The 21,869-nt window shown below is 33.6% G+C and overlaps 2 protein-coding genes across 12 annotated transcripts; one reads left to right on the plus strand and one right to left on the minus strand.

The window, feature by feature from the left end:
- Nucleotides 1-2,573: 2,573 nt before the first annotated feature.
- On the minus strand, nt 2,574-21,341 carry C3G (C3G guanyl-nucleotide exchange factor). 9 transcript variants are annotated; one of them, XM_066285463.1, is made up of 23 exons: nt 21,114-21,341; nt 12,424-12,552; nt 11,177-11,357; nt 10,954-11,115; nt 10,794-10,896; nt 10,620-10,740; nt 10,428-10,560; nt 10,174-10,314; nt 9,945-10,114; nt 9,726-9,891; nt 9,411-9,676; nt 9,218-9,358; nt 9,051-9,074; nt 8,126-8,188; nt 7,580-7,799; nt 7,259-7,523; nt 6,931-7,081; nt 6,706-6,874; nt 6,511-6,651; nt 6,240-6,458; nt 5,911-6,189; nt 5,611-5,742; nt 2,574-5,521 (listed from the first exon to the last, which is right to left on the minus strand). In XM_066285463.1, the coding sequence occupies exons 1-23, from the start codon at nt 21,148-21,150 to the stop codon at nt 5,392-5,394; spliced, it is 3,543 nt and encodes a 1,180-aa protein (XP_066141560.1). In that variant the 5' UTR covers nt 21,151-21,341; the 3' UTR covers nt 2,574-5,391. The 9 variants fall into 9 exon arrangements, with proteins under 9 accessions (XP_066141560.1, XP_066141555.1, XP_066141553.1 ...); XM_066285458.1 differs by lacking the exon at nt 21,114-21,341 and adding an exon at nt 19,286-19,437; XM_066285456.1 differs by lacking the exon at nt 21,114-21,341 and adding an exon at nt 17,928-18,541 and having other exon boundaries at nt 9,218-9,355.
- Nucleotides 16,344-17,918, plus strand: LOC136340955 (uncharacterized). Of its 3 annotated transcripts, XM_066285466.1 has the most exons (4): nt 16,351-16,738; nt 16,958-17,341; nt 17,396-17,655; nt 17,710-17,915. In XM_066285466.1, the coding sequence occupies exons 2-4, from the start codon at nt 16,980-16,982 to the stop codon at nt 17,805-17,807; spliced, it is 720 nt and encodes a 239-aa protein (XP_066141563.1). In that variant the 5' UTR covers nt 16,351-16,738; nt 16,958-16,979; the 3' UTR covers nt 17,808-17,915. The 3 variants fall into 3 exon arrangements, with proteins under 3 accessions (XP_066141564.1, XP_066141563.1, XP_066141562.1); XM_066285467.1 differs by having other exon boundaries at nt 16,344-17,290; nt 17,710-17,918; XM_066285465.1 differs by having other exon boundaries at nt 16,353-17,341.
- Nucleotides 21,342-21,869: the final 528 nt, after the last annotated feature.

A 21,869-nucleotide genomic window follows, 5' to 3' on the forward strand; every position in this document is an offset into this window, starting at 1 on the left:
CATCGTCAAAATCGACTACACTGATACAGAAAACGGACACATTGAAATTTGGAATGGGATAATATCGTGTTTAGTGACGAATCCAGATTCTGTTTGGGTATACATGATGGTCGGGCGAGAGTAAAAAAAACAGTGGAATCCCCAGTTTACAATACAGAGACATGTCATCAGTCTGTCAGGGTAATGGTGTGAGATGGTATTGCGTATGGTAGCGGGTCGCCTTTACTTTTCATTGAATGCAGTATGACAGCCCAACGATACATCCAGTAAATCCTGGCACCTCATTTCATACCTTATCTGAAAACTCTTGTTAATCCGGTTTTCCAGCAAGGCAATGCACGACCACATGAGGCTAGAATGACCATGGAGGTCTTTCCGATAAATGCAATCAATTTGCCACCTTGACCACCTCGATCTCCAGACCTCTCACTAATTGAACGTGTATGGGATATTGTAGGTAAAAGATTGCGTACTTTACCCCATCTCCTTCAAGCCCTAGCGGCGCTATTTCACGCTGTCCAGTTAGTCTGGAATGAGATCCCCAAGCGGACATCGATCACCTCATTAGACCTAGACTGCCTAGACGTGTATGGGAATGTATGAGACGTCGAGGAGGATCGACAAATTATTAATTTTTTTTCGTTTTTAACGATTAAATTTGTTTAATTTTTTAATGAAGTACTTGTTTTAGAATAAGAAGCATGCATACCAAAAATTATTAAAAAAAAAAACATTTTTACGGGGTGTTTTCTATGTTACACAGTACATTTGAACCCTAAGGCTTAATTTACAAAACTGTGCGAATCTGATTAAAAGGAACTGCGGCAAGTCGCCCCTAAAACTTGTTCAAAAAGCCTTGCGGAGTGCTATAAAAATATGAACCCATTTAATACGTACCTAAGGCTCATTTATGAGAGGTAGAAATCGATATTTTCTGAATTTTAGCACAGATTTATAGTTAAAAATTAGGATGTTTCAGTAACAATGTCACGGGAGTACGATATCATTTCGTTTAAGTTAAGTGAATAAGAAACGCGATCAGTAACAAACATATCGCATCACTTTCGAAATAATTTTGATTACAGCTATTTCACGTACTCCTATTTAGTTTTAATAATTTACTGGGTCAATAAATTCAACGTGCTTGAACACTAGAACAATAAGCTTGACTTTTTCTTTTATTTTGTCTGGTAATAACTCGACGTGACATATTCTGAAAAAAAAAACATACGTAAGTTACACATTTGCAATTCATACACTTTAGCTCTGTTACATTTTGATTTTCCAAATATTTTTTTCAATATAATTCAGAGGTATTAAAACTGCGGTTCAACAACATTTGAAGACAATGAAAAGGGGAACACCCAAACAGCAAACTTTGTGGAATTCAACAGCAAGCTTATGTGGCGAAATAGAACAAATATAATTTTATTTTGATTTATGTAACGTAACGGTTTCTTGAAATCTTCCACTTACAAAACTAAATAGAAGCACGTTTAGCGACTTTCTTGAAAAATACCCAGAACAGTGTATTCACAAAATAAGTTATGGAACTGTAACGCCGTCCACGATTGAACCCACAAGGGGCATTTACATATAGAACTGAAGACATGTCGAGTAGGCAATGTTCCTTTTTTGATGAACGGTACTACCTCGATGACGATAATAAAGATCGTCGAAATTTCGACATCTTAATAACTTTATTACAAAAGCGAAGAGCCGAAAACCCAGTTCTCTAGTCTGAAGTACCTTTGAGTTACCCTGAACGAACAATTTCGTGCTCAAAATTACCCGTGTTTACCCTGAAATTTACAGGTTCGCTCACGGAATATCCGAGGAGTGTTTAGCATGAAAGGAAAAAAGGGACATTAAAAATTATGTTTACTTTAAGCGTTTTTACGATTTTACTCGAGGAATCTACACTTTTGTTTTCTATACTGGGTAGTGAAAATTTCGACGCTCACCATTGGTATCTTCGAAATCACAAAAATACGAGGTTGGTTAAATTAGAGAAAATGTGTGAAACTTTGAGATTAGTCAATATTCGGAAACAGTGTTGCTAACTTGGTCTCATTTTTCTAGATATTAGTAAAAATCTGAAAAATGCAGAAAATTTAATTTTCAAAATAAATTGAAAAAATGTTTGATGCAAAAATTTTAGCTCGTTTCGGCTCGTGACGCGTACGTTTTTCTAAATTTTATAGTTGGTCTAATTTCGGGATAGCGACCGCAACTTTATTTTCTTTATTGTGGGCCTAGATAAATTTCCTTAATAGAGCCTCAAACTGACTGACTTGTTATTAACGCGGGCCAAGAAACACATTTACAAAACAAATTATATTTTAATTATTTACTCTAAGATTTCATTTTGGAGATTTCCTTGGTGAATTTATCGACAAACTACGCCACTGGTTTTTAAAAATTATGTTGTTTCCCCAAGCATCTTCTATTTATACTGAAATTGTGGTGTAATGCATCCCGTAACTGGGCACTACGCAGTTATCAAAAATAAGCACCGAGAGCAGAAAATTTTTCGTTGGACTTGTCTTTTTTTAAGTTAATAAAACATAATAATCATTAATATCTCGATTTATTTTATCACACTACAACGTAAAATTAATAAAGCAATATATTATATTTGAACGTAACAACAAAGACAGTACAAATTTGTATAACAAATCATAATTAGTCATCATAAAACCTTTATACTAAAGTTAAAATTAAATAAATAATTTAATATAAATACTGATATTATATACATAAGAAATCGGGCTTTCCTATAATTTCAACGAAAAATCACTGAAACCACGTTATAATTTCGATGTTGTTCTGACACTGGATCCTACAAAAACACAAGAATTGAACAATTACACAAGATAGACTTAAAATACAATCTCTTTCGTTTGCAAATCACATTAAGCAAATATACAAAGGGAACTTAAAACTACGGTAAAACTTGCAGATAGAATATTCTATCTCAATATACTGGTATTTCCCTTTCAATCTGAACACAATATACATACACAAAATTTAATGTTGATTTTTTACGTTATGGCACTGTTGAAAAATCAAAGAGAGGAAATAAGATTCTTACCATTTTATAGGAATTTACTCAATCCTCAAATTGTCCCTGCCCTTAAACAAAACAAGCACTGCACTGTAATTTAATGAAAAACGGTTTAAAAAATCTAAGATGAATTAACACTAACATCATAAGATTAGTGTAGTGCGTAATTTACCACTAGGTCAGCTGATTCTGGTATTTTACGCTAATTTTAGAGCTTAACTGTAATTAGGCCTCTATAATGGCTAATGTTTCCTATAGTATGTCTCACGAATATAAAATATCCATTTAAACAAACCAAACGCATCATCACTAGCTTGGTCACCGATGATTGGTCGGTTGTGCCATCTGAACGATCGATATGCCATAAATGCGTCAGCGTTCCATAAAGTTGATTTTGAATGGAGTGTTTACCGCGAGTACAAAATTGAATATAAACTAAACTTTTTTAACTATTTTACAAGACCTCATCATCTCTGAATTACACTAGATATGGCTAAATTATAGTGACCATTCCCCTCAAAACTTGTCGAAAAAATGTTTCAGTACAATAGCGGACCGACTACGGTCCTGCTCAGTATTCACGTCTAGAAGGGATCACATGCAGCTAGCATTCATCTGTTTACATAGATATTTTATATTCACAAGACACACCTAGTGCTTCTTGGATATCCTACAGGGTGACAATGAAGGTTATGTTTTAGTCTATATAAGTTTAGTTTCAATCAAAAACACTCAAAAATATATTCATGAAAACGAGCCAAAATGTTACTTCTCTGTATTCGATTCAGTCAAAGCTAATAACTCCCCTTAAGTTGGTTATTAGTTGTAAAAATTGTGCTGGACTTAACCAAATTGTTGATTCTTAGACATCTCCCTTGTTCTCTAACGATGATTCATGCAAGGGGAATATTTACAGCCCTCAATCAAAAATTATTCATATACGAGTGTGTGCTAATTTACATGTAAATCATTTTTATCTGTAAATACTCGTTACATTGGGATTTAAAGCAAAGTGATTACTATCTGTTAATCTTAATTTTTGCCTATAATACTGGGGGAGGGGGCTCGCTTGTTTTGACACCTGAAGGCTGCAAAAAGAATGTCTCCGATGCGAGAACACTGGGGTGTTATCCATAAAGATGTCAAAACATATTCAATTTTATTTAAGTCTAGCTAAAACTATTTGAAAGACAATTGTAACCTTTAGGCTAATCTTTTTAGTGAAGACAAAATGGTTATTTTACCGGATTTTTATGGAAATCTCAAGAATGTAATACGTTCAGGGATTTTGAAAAATGTACTCGATTTTTAGTAGGTATATTGTGAAGCTCTTAGACGCACCTACTCACTGTTTAAAAACATGAAAATGCTGATTCCACAGACTCTGCAACACAACTTGAACCTTAAAGCTCAGTTTACATAATCTTTAAACATTTATTTTTTTAATTTAAGAATGTCAGATAATTCCCGACTAGAAAAAATATATATAAGCTTTATTTTACATAAATCTGTTACGAAGCATTACTGTTTTATCTCCAGTTCAAATTATTACTAATCAAGAAGATGCGTCTGGTATTTTGTTATATTCACTACTAATGGGCCTTGCCATAGCAATGCTTTTTTACCTATGGCGATGTATAGATAGAAGACCCTTCTATTCAGGTGTATGTACATTTCCTATGCTAAACACCAAGAATATCAGTCTTGTTACCACCAAGCAAAAGCTAGCTAACTACAAACATCAAGAAGGTATTTTTCTTGCAGGAAGATATTTCTCAAATATTTGTAATATGCTCATGAAAATGCAACTAAATACGCAAATATGACTGTAGAGTTTGCAAATAATACACACCTATTCGCACAAGCAAAAGAATTATTTATCTTAGCTCTTTCGCCAACTTTACGCTACTATCAGCTCATTCTTCTTTCACAGACATTCACTGAGCAGCCTTATTAAAACTTTTATCACCAAATAAATCTAAACCCACCAAATTTAACTACAACCTACAAATATGCGCGTTAATGAGGTGCTGGTTTTTCTACTCTTTAAAAGATACCTACAATAATAATTGCACAAAATCGATTAGTGTATTGCTTCGGGAACTAATGAGTTGCCCAGATAAGAAACACTCACTGTTGGCACTACTTGATCGTGTCACCTCTGCCGACGTCCTTTTCACAGGCCGAAAGAGCATAGCAAGGTACTCTGAATTGAAATTAAGTAGTGAATTTTCAAGTTTGCACCACTCCGTTAAAATCAGTATAACGTGAATCCTTATCCAAACGTTTTTAAACCAATGAAAATGTTTAAATCAGATGGACGTTCAGTAGGTTTTTTTACCTCCCCTAGGTTTGATTTTCTCTGACAACTTCCACATGGCGTCTTCTCCGATACAGTCGTCGAAATTTTGAAAAAATTGAATAATTTTTTCGCTTTTTTTGAAGGAATATGTCCTGGAAAAAAGTTAATTAATAGGAAAATGTATATCCGAAATGTACGACGAATAAATCTTCGAACGGATGACCTTATTAATTTCACTTACTCATTTTTGAACTTCTTCATATTCTCGACGATGTTGAACTGTTGCCATCTTTTTGAGAAGTTAATCATGCCATTCGGTAACAAATTGGTATTCCCTATATGGACGAATGTCAGATCTTGAAGTACTAAACCTCTGCAATAAAGAAAAAGAGATGAAATCATATCACAGAGATAATAAACGCACGTTCGTAACAGTTATCAAACTATGACTATTGATAAGTCTTACCAATTAGGAAATGTACAATTTTATGTTAATAGTACATCAAAGATTTAGCTTTTACGCTCACAATTCGATACTTACATATATGGTATACAAGGAGGTTGCGTTTCAGCCAATGCTGTCCTATACGCTCTAAAACTCGAACTGCTGTCAATCAGGGCACAATACTCCTTAAGCCCTTCTTGCACCTGTTTCTGCCATTCTAACCTGCGCACTGGCGCGGAATCCAGAGCGCTCAAGAGAGCTAAATACGAATTGAAATTGTTAATTTTCCTAAGATGTTTCATAATTTTAATAAACTTCGTAAAGTATTTTTCACGGTTTTCTTTCGTATCCGCAGTAAGAATGCGCGTTCTGGCCCTAAAATACCAAGAGCTGGTAAGAAAATTTGTGCAAATTTACCAACTTACCAATAAGACATTTTATTGAAATGCTCGGTAAACCTAGTCAAGTTGGGACTTCTCTCCTCGTTCTGTTCTTGAGCCCAAATTAAAACTTCGGGAATTTCGATTTTCATGAATAATTCCGCATCCAGCAGAGTCATTTGCTCAGCTATTTGTTCTGATTTAAAATCCAATAATGAAGTGTTTTTGGCACTTAATGTTAAACTGCTAGTGATGTGGGTGTACCTATAGAAAAAACAGTAGAAACACTCCCTATTTATTTACGATTTAACTTCACCTCATAATCTTCTGCATTGCGTGATACCTATCTAGCAAATTTACCCTCAATACCTTTGCTAACGTTAGTTCTCCACACGAAATCAAATGCTGCACAAAGTTCATCAGATCGATAGTCAGTTCTTTATTTAAGTCTAAAGTCCTGCAAAATATTCAATACATTTCCAAACCAAATCTTATTCAGGCAGAGACTCACGTCAAATCACCGACTACCCTGACGATAAGGGCAAAAGCTTCTCTGTAACGAGGTTTTTTGTCGTGTTGGTAATAGAAGTGATGGAATCGCCTGATGAGCTTGCATATTAATTCAGAAGGAGTAATAAATGTACGGTAAGTAGTTAGAAATGCTTCTTGGTAAGCGAACGCTACAACAGAATCATGACAATACTTGACATGGTTTCTCCTTATCAAAATAACTTACCTCCGTTCTTGTTTCCTTTGGTTGCCTGTATAATTAAAGCATCTATAGCACCTCCTCGAATCTCTGGACCTTCTTCTTCCGGTTTTTTTAATATTAAATGTTCATCATCCACACTTGGTTTGTCCATTAAGTCTATTTCGTTGATGTTAACCTGGAGTAAACCAAAATATGTCTCCGTGATTAAAATAACGACGATATATTAGATACAATTAGCGGCTTCAGTGTTAAGGCTTTGAAATTATTTTTATTACAGTTTTAACCCTCACCATTGTGCTTTTATGTAAATGAATTTTACAGAATCCGAATACTTCGTAAACCTCCAACTTACCTCAGAAACCTCCGGTTTCTCTTCAACATTCTTGGCAGTTGTGTGTTCTAATAAATCCGGCAGACTGTGCAACTGATTTGGAGATGGTGTAGTATTCGCACTCTTTGGCTCTTGAAGAAAATTAGTGGATGTGGGAGTGGGAGGGGGAGATTTCGACGACGATTTACGCGTCTTTTGTTTAGGAGGTAATGCTGGCGGAATAACTGAACTATTACTAGACGATGACGAAAGGGTGGTATTTGGGGAATGTAAGGGAGAGGAACCTCTGCAAATTTAAATCACATATAATTTCGCACTTTTAAATTGGATGAGTAGCAGTACCTGTCAAGACTGGAATGTGAAGGTAAACAAAGTAATTGCACTTGATTATTCTTCGTGGATTGATGAACTGAAGAATGACTAAAAGAACATGATTGAGTAGTCGACAAGGTACCCATTGAGGGAGTACCCCACTGTGATTGAACCATGTGGACTGAATGGCGCATAAATTCTGAGTCATTGGTATGCGAGCAGTTGCCGAACATCTCCATGTAGGCCATTACTAGAAAAAACGCAGAAATTACAAACGCGAAGGTATATTGGGAAAGTCTGAGTGAATGACAGTAGCATACTGAACATATGAGGAAAAAACATAATAAACACAACATGCAGAATTCATTGTTAAAGAGTTTTTAAATAGGTACAAATTGAAGTAAAGGACTATTAAAAAAAAATTTGAAACAATTCTTGTATATGCTAAAAATCGCTAAATGGAACATCTAAGATACAAAACACCACAATGTAATATGATCTTTAAATATGTAAAGTACTACATAAGATGGAATGCCTAGCACATAATCTGTGACATGTTATATACATCATATTTACCTACAACTTTTAAAAATATGAAAGAAATCCGTTTAAAGTCCACACGCTCGTATATGCCCCAACCTATAAATTCAAAAGAGAAAACTAACAAAACTGTTTTAATAAAGGGGTCTAAATTCTGGACTGTCAAACTAAAAAAGCGTGTATTAGTACATTTGCACAAAACACAATAATAGTGCAAAATTACTCCATTTAAGATATATTAGAACTTTAAATTCCTTTGCGTCTCCAATATAAATTGGTAAACAGCAGCACAGTTCGACCGGCGTACAATTGAGGATTGAAAAATAAGTTTCAACTTTTAAGTTTGTAGTAATTTTAATATGCACAGATAAAATTTATTAATAAAAGTTCAATTATTTGATAAAAATGCTAGATACCAGATAAATGGTGATTACCCAATATCAGAGGCACGTTATGGAAAAATTACATTTTGCTTTCTATAGTTAATATTAGATTTTTGATAGTAAATAGTAAGTGGGTTAAATAACACCCTTCATAATCTGCTGGGTTGAATTGAAGCCTCCCATACATACGACATTAATACTTGATGCAAGTTTTATGATTTTAAATTACTATTTTCTTTAAGACATTTCATTTTTAAATACTCAAGGTTTGTGAATAAACTAATTTTGTGATCGCAATTTATTACATCGTATTAAACCAACAGCCCTTTACACATAAATCGAAAGCGAACTAGAATACAAATAAACGTATTATTAGTCAGTCATGTCACAGATTTTGTGTTAGTATGATACATTAAAGCAACTCATGTCCAAGAGAATTACTTCGTGTGGCATGTAATTAAGAACACTAAGACTGAAAATAAAACAACATTGACTAGGAAAAACGACATCCAAAAGCTGCAAAAATCATGTTAGAAAAAGGAGAAAACATTGGCTTTTTGCTGACTTATGCCACTCACCACTGTAAGCCACCGACTGGAACACTATACGGGACAAAATTACAGAAAACTTATTTAGTCAAATTATGCAATTATGTTTAAAATGAGAAACTTTAACAAGTTTTTAAAAATTTTAATTTCATAGGACAGAAAATGAAAACCAGAATAAAACGGAATATTTAACTTACTATGTTTCTTCTTAGGAGGTAAGGGAGGAGGTTTTACCCCGTCAACATCATCGTTAGATGAATGATTTGAAATGACGCTGGAATGGGCCCGCATCTGATGCTGATGGCAGCTCACCAAGACTTCTGCTTGTACGTTGTCTCCTGCGAAAATAATCCTTAAAACTCTGTTAACCTTACAGAGTTTCACGCTTACCTAATGAATGCTCCGATATATCCGGCACATTATCATATGGACTCGGCTGCCTTTGTTCGGGCTTCCTTCTAATTTTTTGAGGAAGTGCCGGAGGGGCCTCATCACCTCCAATCACATCGAAACCATGTCTGGATACTATGGAATGCGAACTATTCGACACTACCAGCGTCGAACTCGAACTGGACGATTTTTGAGAAAAAGTCTTGAATATTGCTGAATTGTCCAAGGCATTTTCATTGGATGGGCGTGATGCGCAAAATTGGGCACTAAAGCAAAATATTACACTCCATGAATCTGGCAGAACTGAGATCTCACCTAACAGAACTTTGTTGAGAACTTCGTTTCGAATAACTAGATGATCTAATAGACATAATTCCAGAATCTGTGGTAGAAAGGCGATGGTAATCGTTTACTGAAGTTTGAAGATCCAGATGATGGTTTGATATACCGGAACTTGAGGAATCCTCCCAGGAGTTTGAACCTAAATATTTTTGTTTCAATCAATTGTAAACCACTGAAAATTTGGCAAAATACCGTATATATCTGAAGTATGATTGTCCAATAAAATATCTTGATCACACTCCATCAGGGCTTTTATTTCGTCTTCTTCTTTTGACGAGTGATTTAGCATGGAATCTATACTGCCAGTCTCCTCGGAAAGTAATGAGACTGAATCTTCTGGTGATTTGGACCTCAGCGAAACTCTAAATTTGTTATTGTAATTTTCAAAACAACGATTGAAAATCAGTTAAATTAGACATACCGTTCTAAACTAGTGCATATCGGCGAACTATCTATGCTATGGCAATCGTTATCAATTAAGTGATGTAACCTTTGGTTCTTTTTCTTTGGTGGTAGAGGTGGAGGGGTTATACAGCTGTTGGAATTGTTTCTATTTCGCAGGCTGTAACAGAAATTAGCAGTAATTTTATCATTATGATTAATTGATTATGAATGAGCAAATGTAGATAAAACACAAGAAAAAGCTATAAAAAAAAGGGAGCAAAAAAGACTCACTTAACTGGCAAAGGTGGCTTTGGTGGTGGACTATCCGAATCCCTTAATATACTCTCTGTACTATGACTGCTTCTTATAGACAAATCGGATGTTTGCGCTAAAATCTCTCGTTCCCTTTGTGTCAATGGAATGTCTACGAAAACAAAATATATACATACGTACATTATTAAAACACACTAATTTCTCTTATACCTGGTAGAGAATTTCGTTGTGACTGATTATCCAAATTATTACTAAGTGAGGATCTTGGGGTAGTTTTGTAGACCGTTAGCCGTTGCTGCTTGATTTTTTCCTGCGCCAATTCAATGAGTTCCTGGAATTTTTCATGAATAATACCAAACTAGACAAGTTTTAACTATAATTAACCTTTACTGCTTCTTCAACTTGCGCAACTATTTCGTTGACATTCTCCTTGCTCAACTCCGGGCTCTTGTTATCCAAAAGAGCGTCATCACACAATTTAATCAGTCTGCAATTATTTTAAGAAATTTGTCAGGAATACAAAATGGTTGTAGAAAAATCGCACCTTGCCAGCGTTTGGTAAACCCGATTCGTTGCCGAGGATATACTACTACTGTTATCGTTGTTCACTGATGACTTTATTAACAAGTTTATTGACCATATTGTTTCCAGTATTATGTTACCGTTTCCTGGCAACATTTCCAGTATGTTTTTGGAAACTACATCTCTAAAACCCAAAACATTCAATTACTATAAGGCTGAAATAGAGAAGACGGTTTTAGAAGTACCTTAAATGTTTTAGAGCGACTTCTATCTGCTTTTTCCATCCTTCCAGTTCTTGAATTGGCTCTTTTCCTTTCGAATACTTCTCCGCAACGGCGGGAGATCCTTTGATGAGACATTTAGGGCTTTGGGCTCTCGAAGATGGTGTTCCTGATGACCCCGGACTTCTCATTTGCGAAATCTTGCCTAGAACGATTGTTAAATATATGTATAGGCATATAGCTTTTGACTTTCGAATCGCTCGAAAGATTACTTATTGTTTTAATGACAGTAGAAGGTGAACGTTTTCGCGGTACGAATAAAAACAGAAAACGCCCCATCTAGGAAAAGGAGAACAAAAAACTTACATCTTGAAGAAGAAACACTAAGAACTGACGGATAACATAGCCGCAACGCAGGTTTTATGGAAGAAAATTTCATTGCGATATTTTATATTTAGCTCTAGAAGATGTGGCTTATTAATTAGGCAAATTTGACGAATGAAAATATTTTTTCAAAGTAAATTGTATTTTTTTGATATGACGATATTAAGATATGTGGCACCAAAAAATTCCAAATGATAACTAAAAGTATTTTATTACATATTATGTGTAGTTACCCAGACACATAATTTACAACCTGTTAATCCCCAAAGATATAAGACTTAGACCAGGAACAGCAAATCCGAACCAAAAAGACTAAATCTACCGAATTGCAGATGCTCAACCATTGTTTAAACTTATGCCTGTTGCTGATTAGTGTTAAACGGGAAATTAAATGAATTTCAATTTATAAAAACAAAATGCAAAAATTACAGCGTTACGACGATTGCAGATGGTATCTGGCCACCGTTAAAAATTGCAATTATAACGCAAATTATTTTGTAATAACTGAAAAACTTCAGTTGAAACCTAACAGTAAAACAAATTAAAAAACGATCCATGCAATTAACCAAAATTGCGAAATTTATTCCCCGAGCTAAGAATTGACTCGACAAGGTATTGTGCCTGTGAATTTATGATTGTAATAAAATCGTGGAAGATAATTTGGTAAAAGCAAAGGTACATCTTTGATTAATATGATTAACGGGACAGTCTTCATATTAAAACGGATTACTTAGTAACTTACATTAAAAAAAAAAAAAAACTTGATAACGCAATATTTAGAATTAATACTAAGTACAAGGACAGGTTTTCCGATCCTCGTCTTATCAAATAATCGCAATACAGGGACCCCCTTTAAAAAACCGCTATGAAAATTGTATGAAGCTTACCTAAGAAATCGTCTTTAAAAGATCTGGCCCTTCTCGCAAGTTTGGTACTTCTGAATGATGCTTTATGACCTCCAGGGCCGGAACCCGCCAATGGCGAAGAGTTTGAGGTTTGCGGAGAGGCCTCAGGCTCTATAACCAAACCACAAAATTTTAAAATAACACTGACGTGTACACCACCGAATATTCGGACTTCCAACCATGCAGAGTTCAAGACACAGGATATAGTGATTGTAATGTATTCGGTTGATTTAATAATTGGCATGCCCGACCAATGTTTCACTGTCCATCATCAAGTACGTCATTTAATTGTTCAATCCTAAATAAGACGGAATGTTGTTTAAATGTGTTAAGATAATTATTCGCTCATTAATTAAACTAGGTAGTGACTATTTTAGGCAATGAGCTCCACTGTTAACCCAGGACTAATTGCGTCGTATATGATTTTGCCTTAAGGTCGGTATATGTAATACATATGCGGTGGTTAAGGAAAATATTATTTAATATCAGTATTTCAAATGAACCAAAAATCGTTTACAGCTGCGAATAAAACTAATCAAAAATAGAATACTTTGTGTATATTACAGGTGCATTCTATAAAGCCAATAACGAAATGATCTGGAATGAATAAGTTCAATGTAATTCAAAACTGCTGATTTGTACACTAAGTACACTACAAATTCTATTGAAACTTCAATTTAGCAGATATATTATAACGTGAAATTTCCGGTTGTATTAGTAACAGATTAAGAACCTCCATCCGGTAATTTCTGAGATTGATTTTCGCCAATCCTTATAAATGTCTCGGTACTTGAACAAATAATCTACTTAATAATAAATCAAATTATTTAATAAAAACAACACATATTCTTTATAGCCTATCAATGACGTAATACGCCTCTTACATGAAATAAAAAATAACTTATACGGGGATCTAAGTTAACTTAAGTTGTTTCTAGATTAAAATATCATAGAAATTACATCAGTATAAATAAAGAAATAAAAAATAAGAAAAAAAATGACATTAAAGAGGAATAAGAAGTCTAAAATAAAATATTAGCTAAAAGACACCTAAGCTCTAAGAGGAAAAGAAAACATAGCAATAAACGAGAGCGTATAAGAGCGACAGAAACACAAGAAGTGAAACTAGAATATAAGAACAAAATAAAAATAAAAAGAGAAAACGTTCTTAAGAGGCAAAAATTAGTAAACGAACAAAAAAGAAATTGTATAATTAATATTTTAGGAACTGAAGCAATACATAATCAGTGGCAGGGCAGGTCCCTTGGGCGCTCCCTGAGTTTTAAATATCACACAAGAGACTTTTATAGCGGATTCTGTTCATAGTTAAAACAGTGACGGAAAGATTCTACAGCTCACAATAAATTCTTGAATATTATTCCATTTTTTCTTCAATAAAAAGTTCTCTGTATTTTCCTGATTTTTTAAAAGTAATTTACCACAATAAGAATTTCTTACAGGATTGGCACTGTAAATAAGTCAGTGGCGTTCCACTCCTTGAGCATAAATAGCGAAAATCATTTTTTAGATTCTAGAATTAAATTCCTTCAATATTATATTTTACCAGGCATTTTACCAAGTATTCAAGTCTTCCGAACACACGACAACAAAGAACTTAAATATTAATGTATAGCAAATATTTTACAGGTAATAACTAGTTTTCATGAAATTTCCTGTATTTTCAAGTATCTCCTTTGTCAGCTTGAATAATATTTCAAGAATTCCTAAAGAATCTTTTAAAGTCTGAAAATGTACTAAGAACTCACGTTGGAAATTATCAAATTAAATATATTTTAAACGGTTCTGTAAATCCCAGATTATAAAATTACTAACCATGAAGGTGAAAATCGAATTAATAAGTATCGTATATATATCTGGTACATATTGTAGAACCATTTTCTTAAGTATTTTAGAATTAAAATTCCTTAGGTCAGAAAAAGTGAGAAACTGAACTTGTCTATCATTGCAATGGCAACTATACGATTTTAAGTATCGATTCAATAAATATATAATATTTTACTGGAAATACTAGTTGGTATATATTTATCTACTTCTACTATTATTTACTAGATATGTATTTAATTGAAATACTAGATGCTAGAAAAGCAAGAAAAATAACGCTAGACCTTCAACGATTAACCTTAATTTTTTCTTAATCGTTAGTTTGCATTATGAGGTAGTTGCTTGTTTAAGTAATAATTAATAAAGCAAATTTCACCGACATATCACTCAAAAAATTTGAAAATAACTGTGTCCAATTTTAAAACGTAAAGTGGGTACCAAAGCACAATATTCTCGTTTTAAAGACATTCCCATATGTGGTACCAGAGCGCTACAGTTGGGTGTTTTTGATTTGAACACAATGATTCACGAATGTGGTAATATCAATGATGTCTGAACAACTGGGTTGATTCACTATCCCAAACAAACGAACTATCACTGTATTAGTCAAAACTAAGTAAACAACGCACTTACCACCTAACAATTATTTCCCCAAAATAAATCGACGCATACAGCAATAAACTACTAAGTGCACTAAACTTTTGATTGCATTGGTTGTAACGAATAATGATTAATTAAAACCAAACTAACAAATACAACAAAGTATAGACTAAAAATTAAAACCTATTTCAGTGTAATTTCGAACTAATCAACAACATCTGTTCGATGAGTACGTGCGACAGTGGGTACCGATCACCGCTGGGTGGTACTAAATACAGAAACAGAACCTTAGACACATAAAATCTTGCTGAGTGTAGAGGAATCTTAAGTCAACAGACAGGGTCGTATTTGACATTATTTTGGTTAGTTTCGCTCAGAATTTCTTAAATGTATAATGAGTGGTTTTGATGAGGTCGAAGTAAAAAACCAAAAGTTAATTGCCAGCATGCACGTTATAAAGAATATCATCGACCAAGAGATGTTTTAAGAATAAAAATCTGAGTGCAAACCTGTTCTTGGGCCTTATCTGATCATTCACTTGGCGCGGCGTCGTGGCACGTGATATAAATACACAAGTGGCATTTTTATACAAATACATCTAAGCCTAAGCTCCTTTGTGGTTGCACTACACTTTACACCGAAGCATTAAGAGACATCTCTCCAGAAAAAAAAACACAATCATGGCTATGAAATTTTGTTACACCCCGTACAGACGAGACACACACAAATCAAAGAAAAAGTTGAATTTTAGGAAGAACAATTATGTCAATACTCGAAGAACGAACGTGATTCCACACACAGAATTAGCTCCCTGTTAAAAATTATATAAACGTAATAATTTTATTTAAAATAATTTATGATCAAAAATAAATATTAATGATTTCAATCACGTATTAAATTGTATTCAAAAGAGGTACTTGTTAAATATGGCAAACAAAAATGTGAACGTCAAAATATTTCAATTTTACAATTTAATTAAAAAAAAAACAGTAACCAGTTGTGGAACACTGAATCTTTCTAAGGGCTTAAATTGCTCTGTCACTCCTAATTATATTCTTAAGCTTGAGTTCGATTTAGCTATAGAAAAATAGCCCAAAACTTACTATAGGAACATCAACAAGCATTTAGAATTAGGTCAAAACTGATTTTAGATAAACGTTTTAAAATTCAATAAATATTAGTCCCCAGTGAACAAAAGGCACTGAACGGTTTGCGTAAAAATGATATTAAAATCCCTTTGGTAGTCAAATGTAAATATTTTAATGGCAAAGTGTTACGTATAAGCACAAAGATGAGGATATTCTAAAATGATGAGAACGTACACAAAGTTAAATAAACTACAGAAAAAAAAAGAAAAATTAGTTAGACAAATTTATATTGCACTTAAAGAAAACAAATTAGGTCGTGAATGCAGAAAAGCGCACATTAACACGTTGCCACGGTAAAACACCCCATTTTTATGGCGTTCCTAAGACCCATAAAAATTATGTATCCATAAGATCTATTATTAATCGTATTAACTCACTCAGAGTCATCGTTCAAATTTATATTAAATACTCTAAATTCATCAGTAGGAGACACAGGTTCTTATATTAAAAATTATACTGTACATATGGTTTATACTAGTCCACTATAACCGTCGCGTAAAAGGAACTTCCTGACACCCTCCCGTATATGAAGGTAATCTTATAGAAACCCACAAGTAGGCGTGAATGCCCATTGTGCAAATTGTACCACAACTGTCACTGTTATTAATCTTTTTGTCAAGAAAAATGCTATATATTTTTCATATTTTTGGTAAAAAAAATCTCTTTTAGTGTTAACTGTTAGGCCATAAACTAAAAAAGCGTCAGATGTAAGTACATTTCACAACGGGGTAGAAAGAGAAGAGTTGCGTAAGCTTTAAATCCTTGGCGCTGGTTGAACTAAGGCTGTGGACACCCTTATTTGATTAATAATTGTTATCAATCTTTAATATGCGAATAGAGCGAAAAGTGGTACCTATCTTAAAACAACGCCTTACCTAACCCAAACTACTTTAAATTGTCACGAACTTAAAGCAAATTTAAATTAGATTTCCTTCTACAAAAAAAAACATGGAAAACACTAACGATGAAAAAATCTCCATATCCGGGAACGTATGGGCGAAAGAAAACCTAAAATCTGAAAGAATTGGCAATTTCTCTGAAGATAAATTCGAGACCATCACAAAAATACCTCACGAAGAAAAACCTCTTTTACCATGTGCCGAAATTAACACTACGGAGAAAAAAGATACTGTCAAGGAACCTGCCAGCAACACAAGACTAGAAACTGAACCCTCAGATGACGCCTTGAAGATAGTTAAAGTAATCAAAGAGCCCAAAATTGTTGTTAGAGAAAACTCGGAAGAGGAGATAGAAAAGAAGTATGTTAAAAAGATGTCTGATTCTTTGCCATGCTGTCCTATAACCTCTAAGTAACGAGACTCAATAATACTAAAAAAGTGCCCTAACTATAGCTTCATTATTAGAGAGAAAATTATTCGAAACCAAAGCGACATCTTGTCCCTTAAAGAAGTCCCAACCACCCTGCAAACCTCAATATATTCAATCAATGGTTTCCCATCCAGAAAAGTGTACCGAAAGCCAGAGCCTGCTAGTTATGTTTTCCGAAGAAATGAAAATCCTTTTGCTGATGAAAAGAGACCATCGAATTCTTATAGAAACCCTCTGACTGGGACTGGCCTGTCCTCTAAGGACGAATATAAAAGTAAAGAAATCAAAAGAAAAGGTTTGTTATGAATTTATTTTGTAAGAGACATTATGTGAAATTTTGCGTTTTCAGAGGGAAATCCGTTGCTGGGACTTGGCTACGATAACGACACTAAAGTTAAATCCCGCCACAGGATCCCTCCTGGAGGATATTCGCACAAATTGTGGTAAAAGAAAAACTATAAAATCAAGAATTTAAATTCATCAGTGCCCCCACGCATGAATATTTTTTGAAAACATTCTTAATAAAGTGACTTTGTAACTAAACTTTTAGTTTTAATCCTCACGTACCAACAAGCTCATCTAGGCGTGACACCGACAGCAACATAGTCCAATGTTTCTTAAGATTGTCTCTCCCGTACACCCTGTATCTACGTCTCCATGTAGACGGCTCACCCACGTAATACCCATCATAGTACATAACTGCGGTTCACTCACTTAAATTACTTCTGATTTCACGTTTAATTTTGGACGTAAGAAATAAACACCATCATGTTTTCTGAGTAAATATCTATATGGTTTGTTGGCGCTGCACTACCCTATTTCTTTTTTTTTTTAATTGATTATTACTTGGCTCAAAGCAATCTTCACTGTTTGATTGAATTGGATGGAAATTGCACTCTGCCCAATTCTGGATTGGCATTCACAACGCGAAGCAGAGAATTACATAAACATCTGTTTCCAATTCTGTTCCCTACCACAACACAATAATGTCTGACGTTAATTATTATTGTAAACAATGTCGACACCTGGAATTGATTTAATTAGATTTACTCCTACTGCAAAAATCATCCCACACGTGAATTTTATCAATACTTTTCTGGATCATGTATGGATTTGTGTAAAACACATCACTAATCACTATAATGCTCAATCCAGTGAATCGATACGTACATAGACAAACTACGAAACAATGAAACATGAAATACACGACGCCTGGAACTGAAAACTTGTCAGTAAACTTATTTTTACACTTTAAAATATTGGAATTTGTCCAGTTTTCGCTTTATTGTCAGTTTTAAATAAAATGAGCCGTGGGTTGCTGATTACAGCAATAATAACCTGCCCGTCTAAGATAGATCCGAGGATGAATTATTTTTGACTCGTGTCTTGAGCCAGACTCCACTGCTGCTGTAATTTGAGTATGTTTATAAGTTGTCGGGACAAGCGAAATCCGTTTGTAATTAAAGCTATCTAGTATTTAAAAATCATTTAACCCATCTAAGATCGTTTAAATAAGCCTGAAAATGGCTTGAAATAATAATTGAAGCTCAGACTTCTAAGAGGAAGCTGCCTTATGTCTTAAGTAAGCACTTTCATCTACAATTATTAGAAAATTTTTAAGGGGTGTTCAAAAAAGACTGTATGAATCTTCAGGAATTTATAGGGGACACTTAAGCGAATGTTTTTTGCATACAGACCCTTAGTCAATAATAATCCGTTCCTCCAAAAACATGACTGATACAAAAAATATTATCTAACACATTCATACATTTTTACATATTTGTTATATTTTCTTGCATTTCTGCTAGTTCTCCCGTATGTATACATTTTACGAACAATTTTATTTCACATTTTCGTCAACGGTTTACCCCAAGGAATTAGACCTGCAGGGTCTCCAACATATAAGACAATACCAGTATACTCACCATGATACTTTACAAGCTTCAAATTTGGATCCAAGCCTGGATCAAAACCTTTCTCTTTTTTTCCAGATCGAAATTTATATATGAAAGTAACAGCAAACATTTTTACTTAGACACTAGTAACAGCAATTTCCACTCTGATTATACCTATCACAAGGTTTTGTGGTGAATGATCATATTATGCTTGGTATCATGAGGGCCAAGTGCAAATAAGTTAGATATGTATATTGATTCTATTGTTCCAGACTATAATTTAATAACAGTGATTAGCATCAGAGATAACTAATGTTAATAACAATTCAATTTGAACTACGTCAGACTACAGCTGAACAATATTAGCAAAAGTAGATCAAGTTGAAAATGAGTTTTGTTCATTGTAAGGTAGAAAGTTGTGTATGTTTAAAATTGATTTGCAGTAAAGATGCCATATATCTTTAACTGATATATCATCCACTTTCAATAATTACTAAATAAGTAGACAACATGCACCTAACACTTATCAGCAAACAAATTAGTACCAATTTCAGAAAATGAACACAATAATAGTAAAAGTATTTGAAAATACAGTGATTGTATGCAATCTCAGTTTAGGTACCCATTTGAGTACTTGTTTTATGCTGATGCTCTAATTATTGTTAATAAGAGGGGCGAAAGCTGAGAAAGAAATTCATTGGTAATAAATAAAGTAGAAAGTGCTGTAATTATTTATATATATTTTTCACAGTTAAATACTATGAGAGTTAGGTACGGGGTTGCTACATCAATTGTAGAATTCATAAGAAATTTAATTCATAACTAATTAAAAAATATTATTTGAATCAATTTATGCCCACCCTGTAATAAGATGTCAAAAATAAGCAGTTAAAAGTTGGTTTATACAGAAATTGAAATAAAATAAGAAATAAGATAAAAATAAAATAAATTATAATTTGTTTGATCCTGATACAGTCCAAACAGAATAAGAAAGAAAGAAAAATATAGTGTATCTTACTGAGAATAAAAAATTTTTTAGTTGAGCTTTGTCCTGTTTCTGAGCACAGTTGTCATCAGTTTTAGATAACTAAGATTGAGTTGAATACTGACTTGTTTCTCCTAAATTTGTTCCTTGTAAATTTTGACATTAATAAGAAATACATTGTTATGACAATAATAGCTATTTGACCAAAAAACAAATACTTGAAGAGTATTCGCTTATACATATGACGGTCAGATTTGGTAGAACTCAACTTAAATTGCTGCATCCATTCAACATCTCCATCTAAATATATTAGTGATGGAATATTGAAATCTAAAAAATGATTCTTTTAAAGATATAAATGTTTGGATCTATAAAATAAACCTGCATAGAACTGTTGATGAAGTATACCAGGAGCATAGTTTCCATGGAAATAGGGCAATGAACCCTCAAATAGACCAAAGACAACCTTCTATCACTAAATTTAGTCATAATTTGACTTTTATTAATTAACTTCTCAAGCAAGTTTTCAATACATACTACTATCAGGTACTGAATATTTGCACGAAGAATTCATAAACCCAGACATAAAGTTCAGTTTTGATCTAATATTAGAATAACTGGCTTCAGAGTTTCACTATTTAGCCTGAAAACTAAAATAAATGCCAAGAGGTCAATGAAGCCTATCCAAAATAAATAAAAAAAAGGTGCTTGGCCCACATTCATGTTTCCTGGACTTGCTTTCTACAGCAGAAGAATTTATTTGGAAAAGCGATATTTTACGAAATCTACTTGGTACTGAGTACTCAAAGTTGCATATATGATTGTTTGGTTTATTCCTATCACTAATACCCAAATTTGGAAAAAACAACTTACCTTGAGTCAATTTACTGGTTTTCGTTGTGGAGGTCATTTTTTAAAAGGATTTATCGAATGAAACTCGCGCCGAAATGCATTATTGTGTTTCTTTATGAAACGAAGTACTTCTGTTCGGTTTTGCAAACCAATTTTTCCTTATTTCAAAAACCATTTCCCCGAGATAAAATTAAATTATAAAATATTTTAATGAAAAAAGGTAATTAGGGCTTTAGTGCCTGACACTTGACAACCCACATGTTTTGACGCTTGACCAATCGCGGGATCGATATAATTTGAATTTCTCTTTATTGACATGCGCAATCAGCGATCCTATGAGGGCGACATCTAAGCGCAAATGATATGAAATTAAAAACTTAATTCTGGTGCCGCCTATTACAAAATTAATCGTTGATATTATAAATAAAACAACAAATAATAATTATTATTATAAAATACAAAACAGAATAGCATGCTAGTGGAAAAGCCAACTTGGAAAGAAAAAAACTAGTGAGAGGGGATATGTGAAGACAATGGAGAGATTGTTAATTAGTCAGCCAAATAAATAGCAAATTAAGTAAATGTATAACGCTCCAGTGGTACAGTTTTTTTAAATTTATGTAAGGGTAATTTTATTACTCTTAAAAAGCTTATCAGCTTTCCTCTTTATAAACGTCTTAAACTCGGAAGCTCTTGTACAAAAGCATTCTTTAATATTTACATAATGCACACATTCTGAGTGGCGTCACAAGTAAAAAACATGAGGTGCATTTGTCA

Source organism: Euwallacea fornicatus, chromosome 9 (genome assembly GCF_040115645.1).
Source record: "Euwallacea fornicatus isolate EFF26 chromosome 9, ASM4011564v1, whole genome shotgun sequence".
In the NCBI taxonomy this organism is placed as follows: Eukaryota; Metazoa; Arthropoda; class Insecta; order Coleoptera; family Curculionidae; genus Euwallacea; species Euwallacea fornicatus.

Coding starts and splice junctions, on each gene's coding strand:
- LOC136340955 (XM_066285466.1), top strand. CDS start 16,980: ATGGAAAACACTAACGATGAAAAAATCTCCATATCCGGGAACGTATGG. Junction 17,342..17,395: donor TGCTGTCCTATAACCTCTAA/GTAACGAGACTC, acceptor CTTCATTATTAG/AGAGAAAATTATTCGAAACC. Junction 17,656..17,709: donor TAAAGAAATCAAAAGAAAAG/GTTTGTTATGAA, acceptor TTGCGTTTTCAG/AGGGAAATCCGTTGCTGGGA.
- C3G (XM_066285454.1), bottom strand. CDS start 18,057: ATGTACTATGATGGGTATTACGTGGGTGAGCCGTCTACATGGAGACGT. Junction 12,553..17,927: donor ACGCCTAGATGAGCTTGTTG/GTACGTGAGGAT, acceptor GTTTGGTTATAG/AGCCTGAGGCCTCTCCGCAA. Junction 11,116..11,176: donor GTCGCTCTAAAACATTTAAG/GTACTTCTAAAA, acceptor TTTGGGTTTTAG/AGATGTAGTTTCCAAAAACA.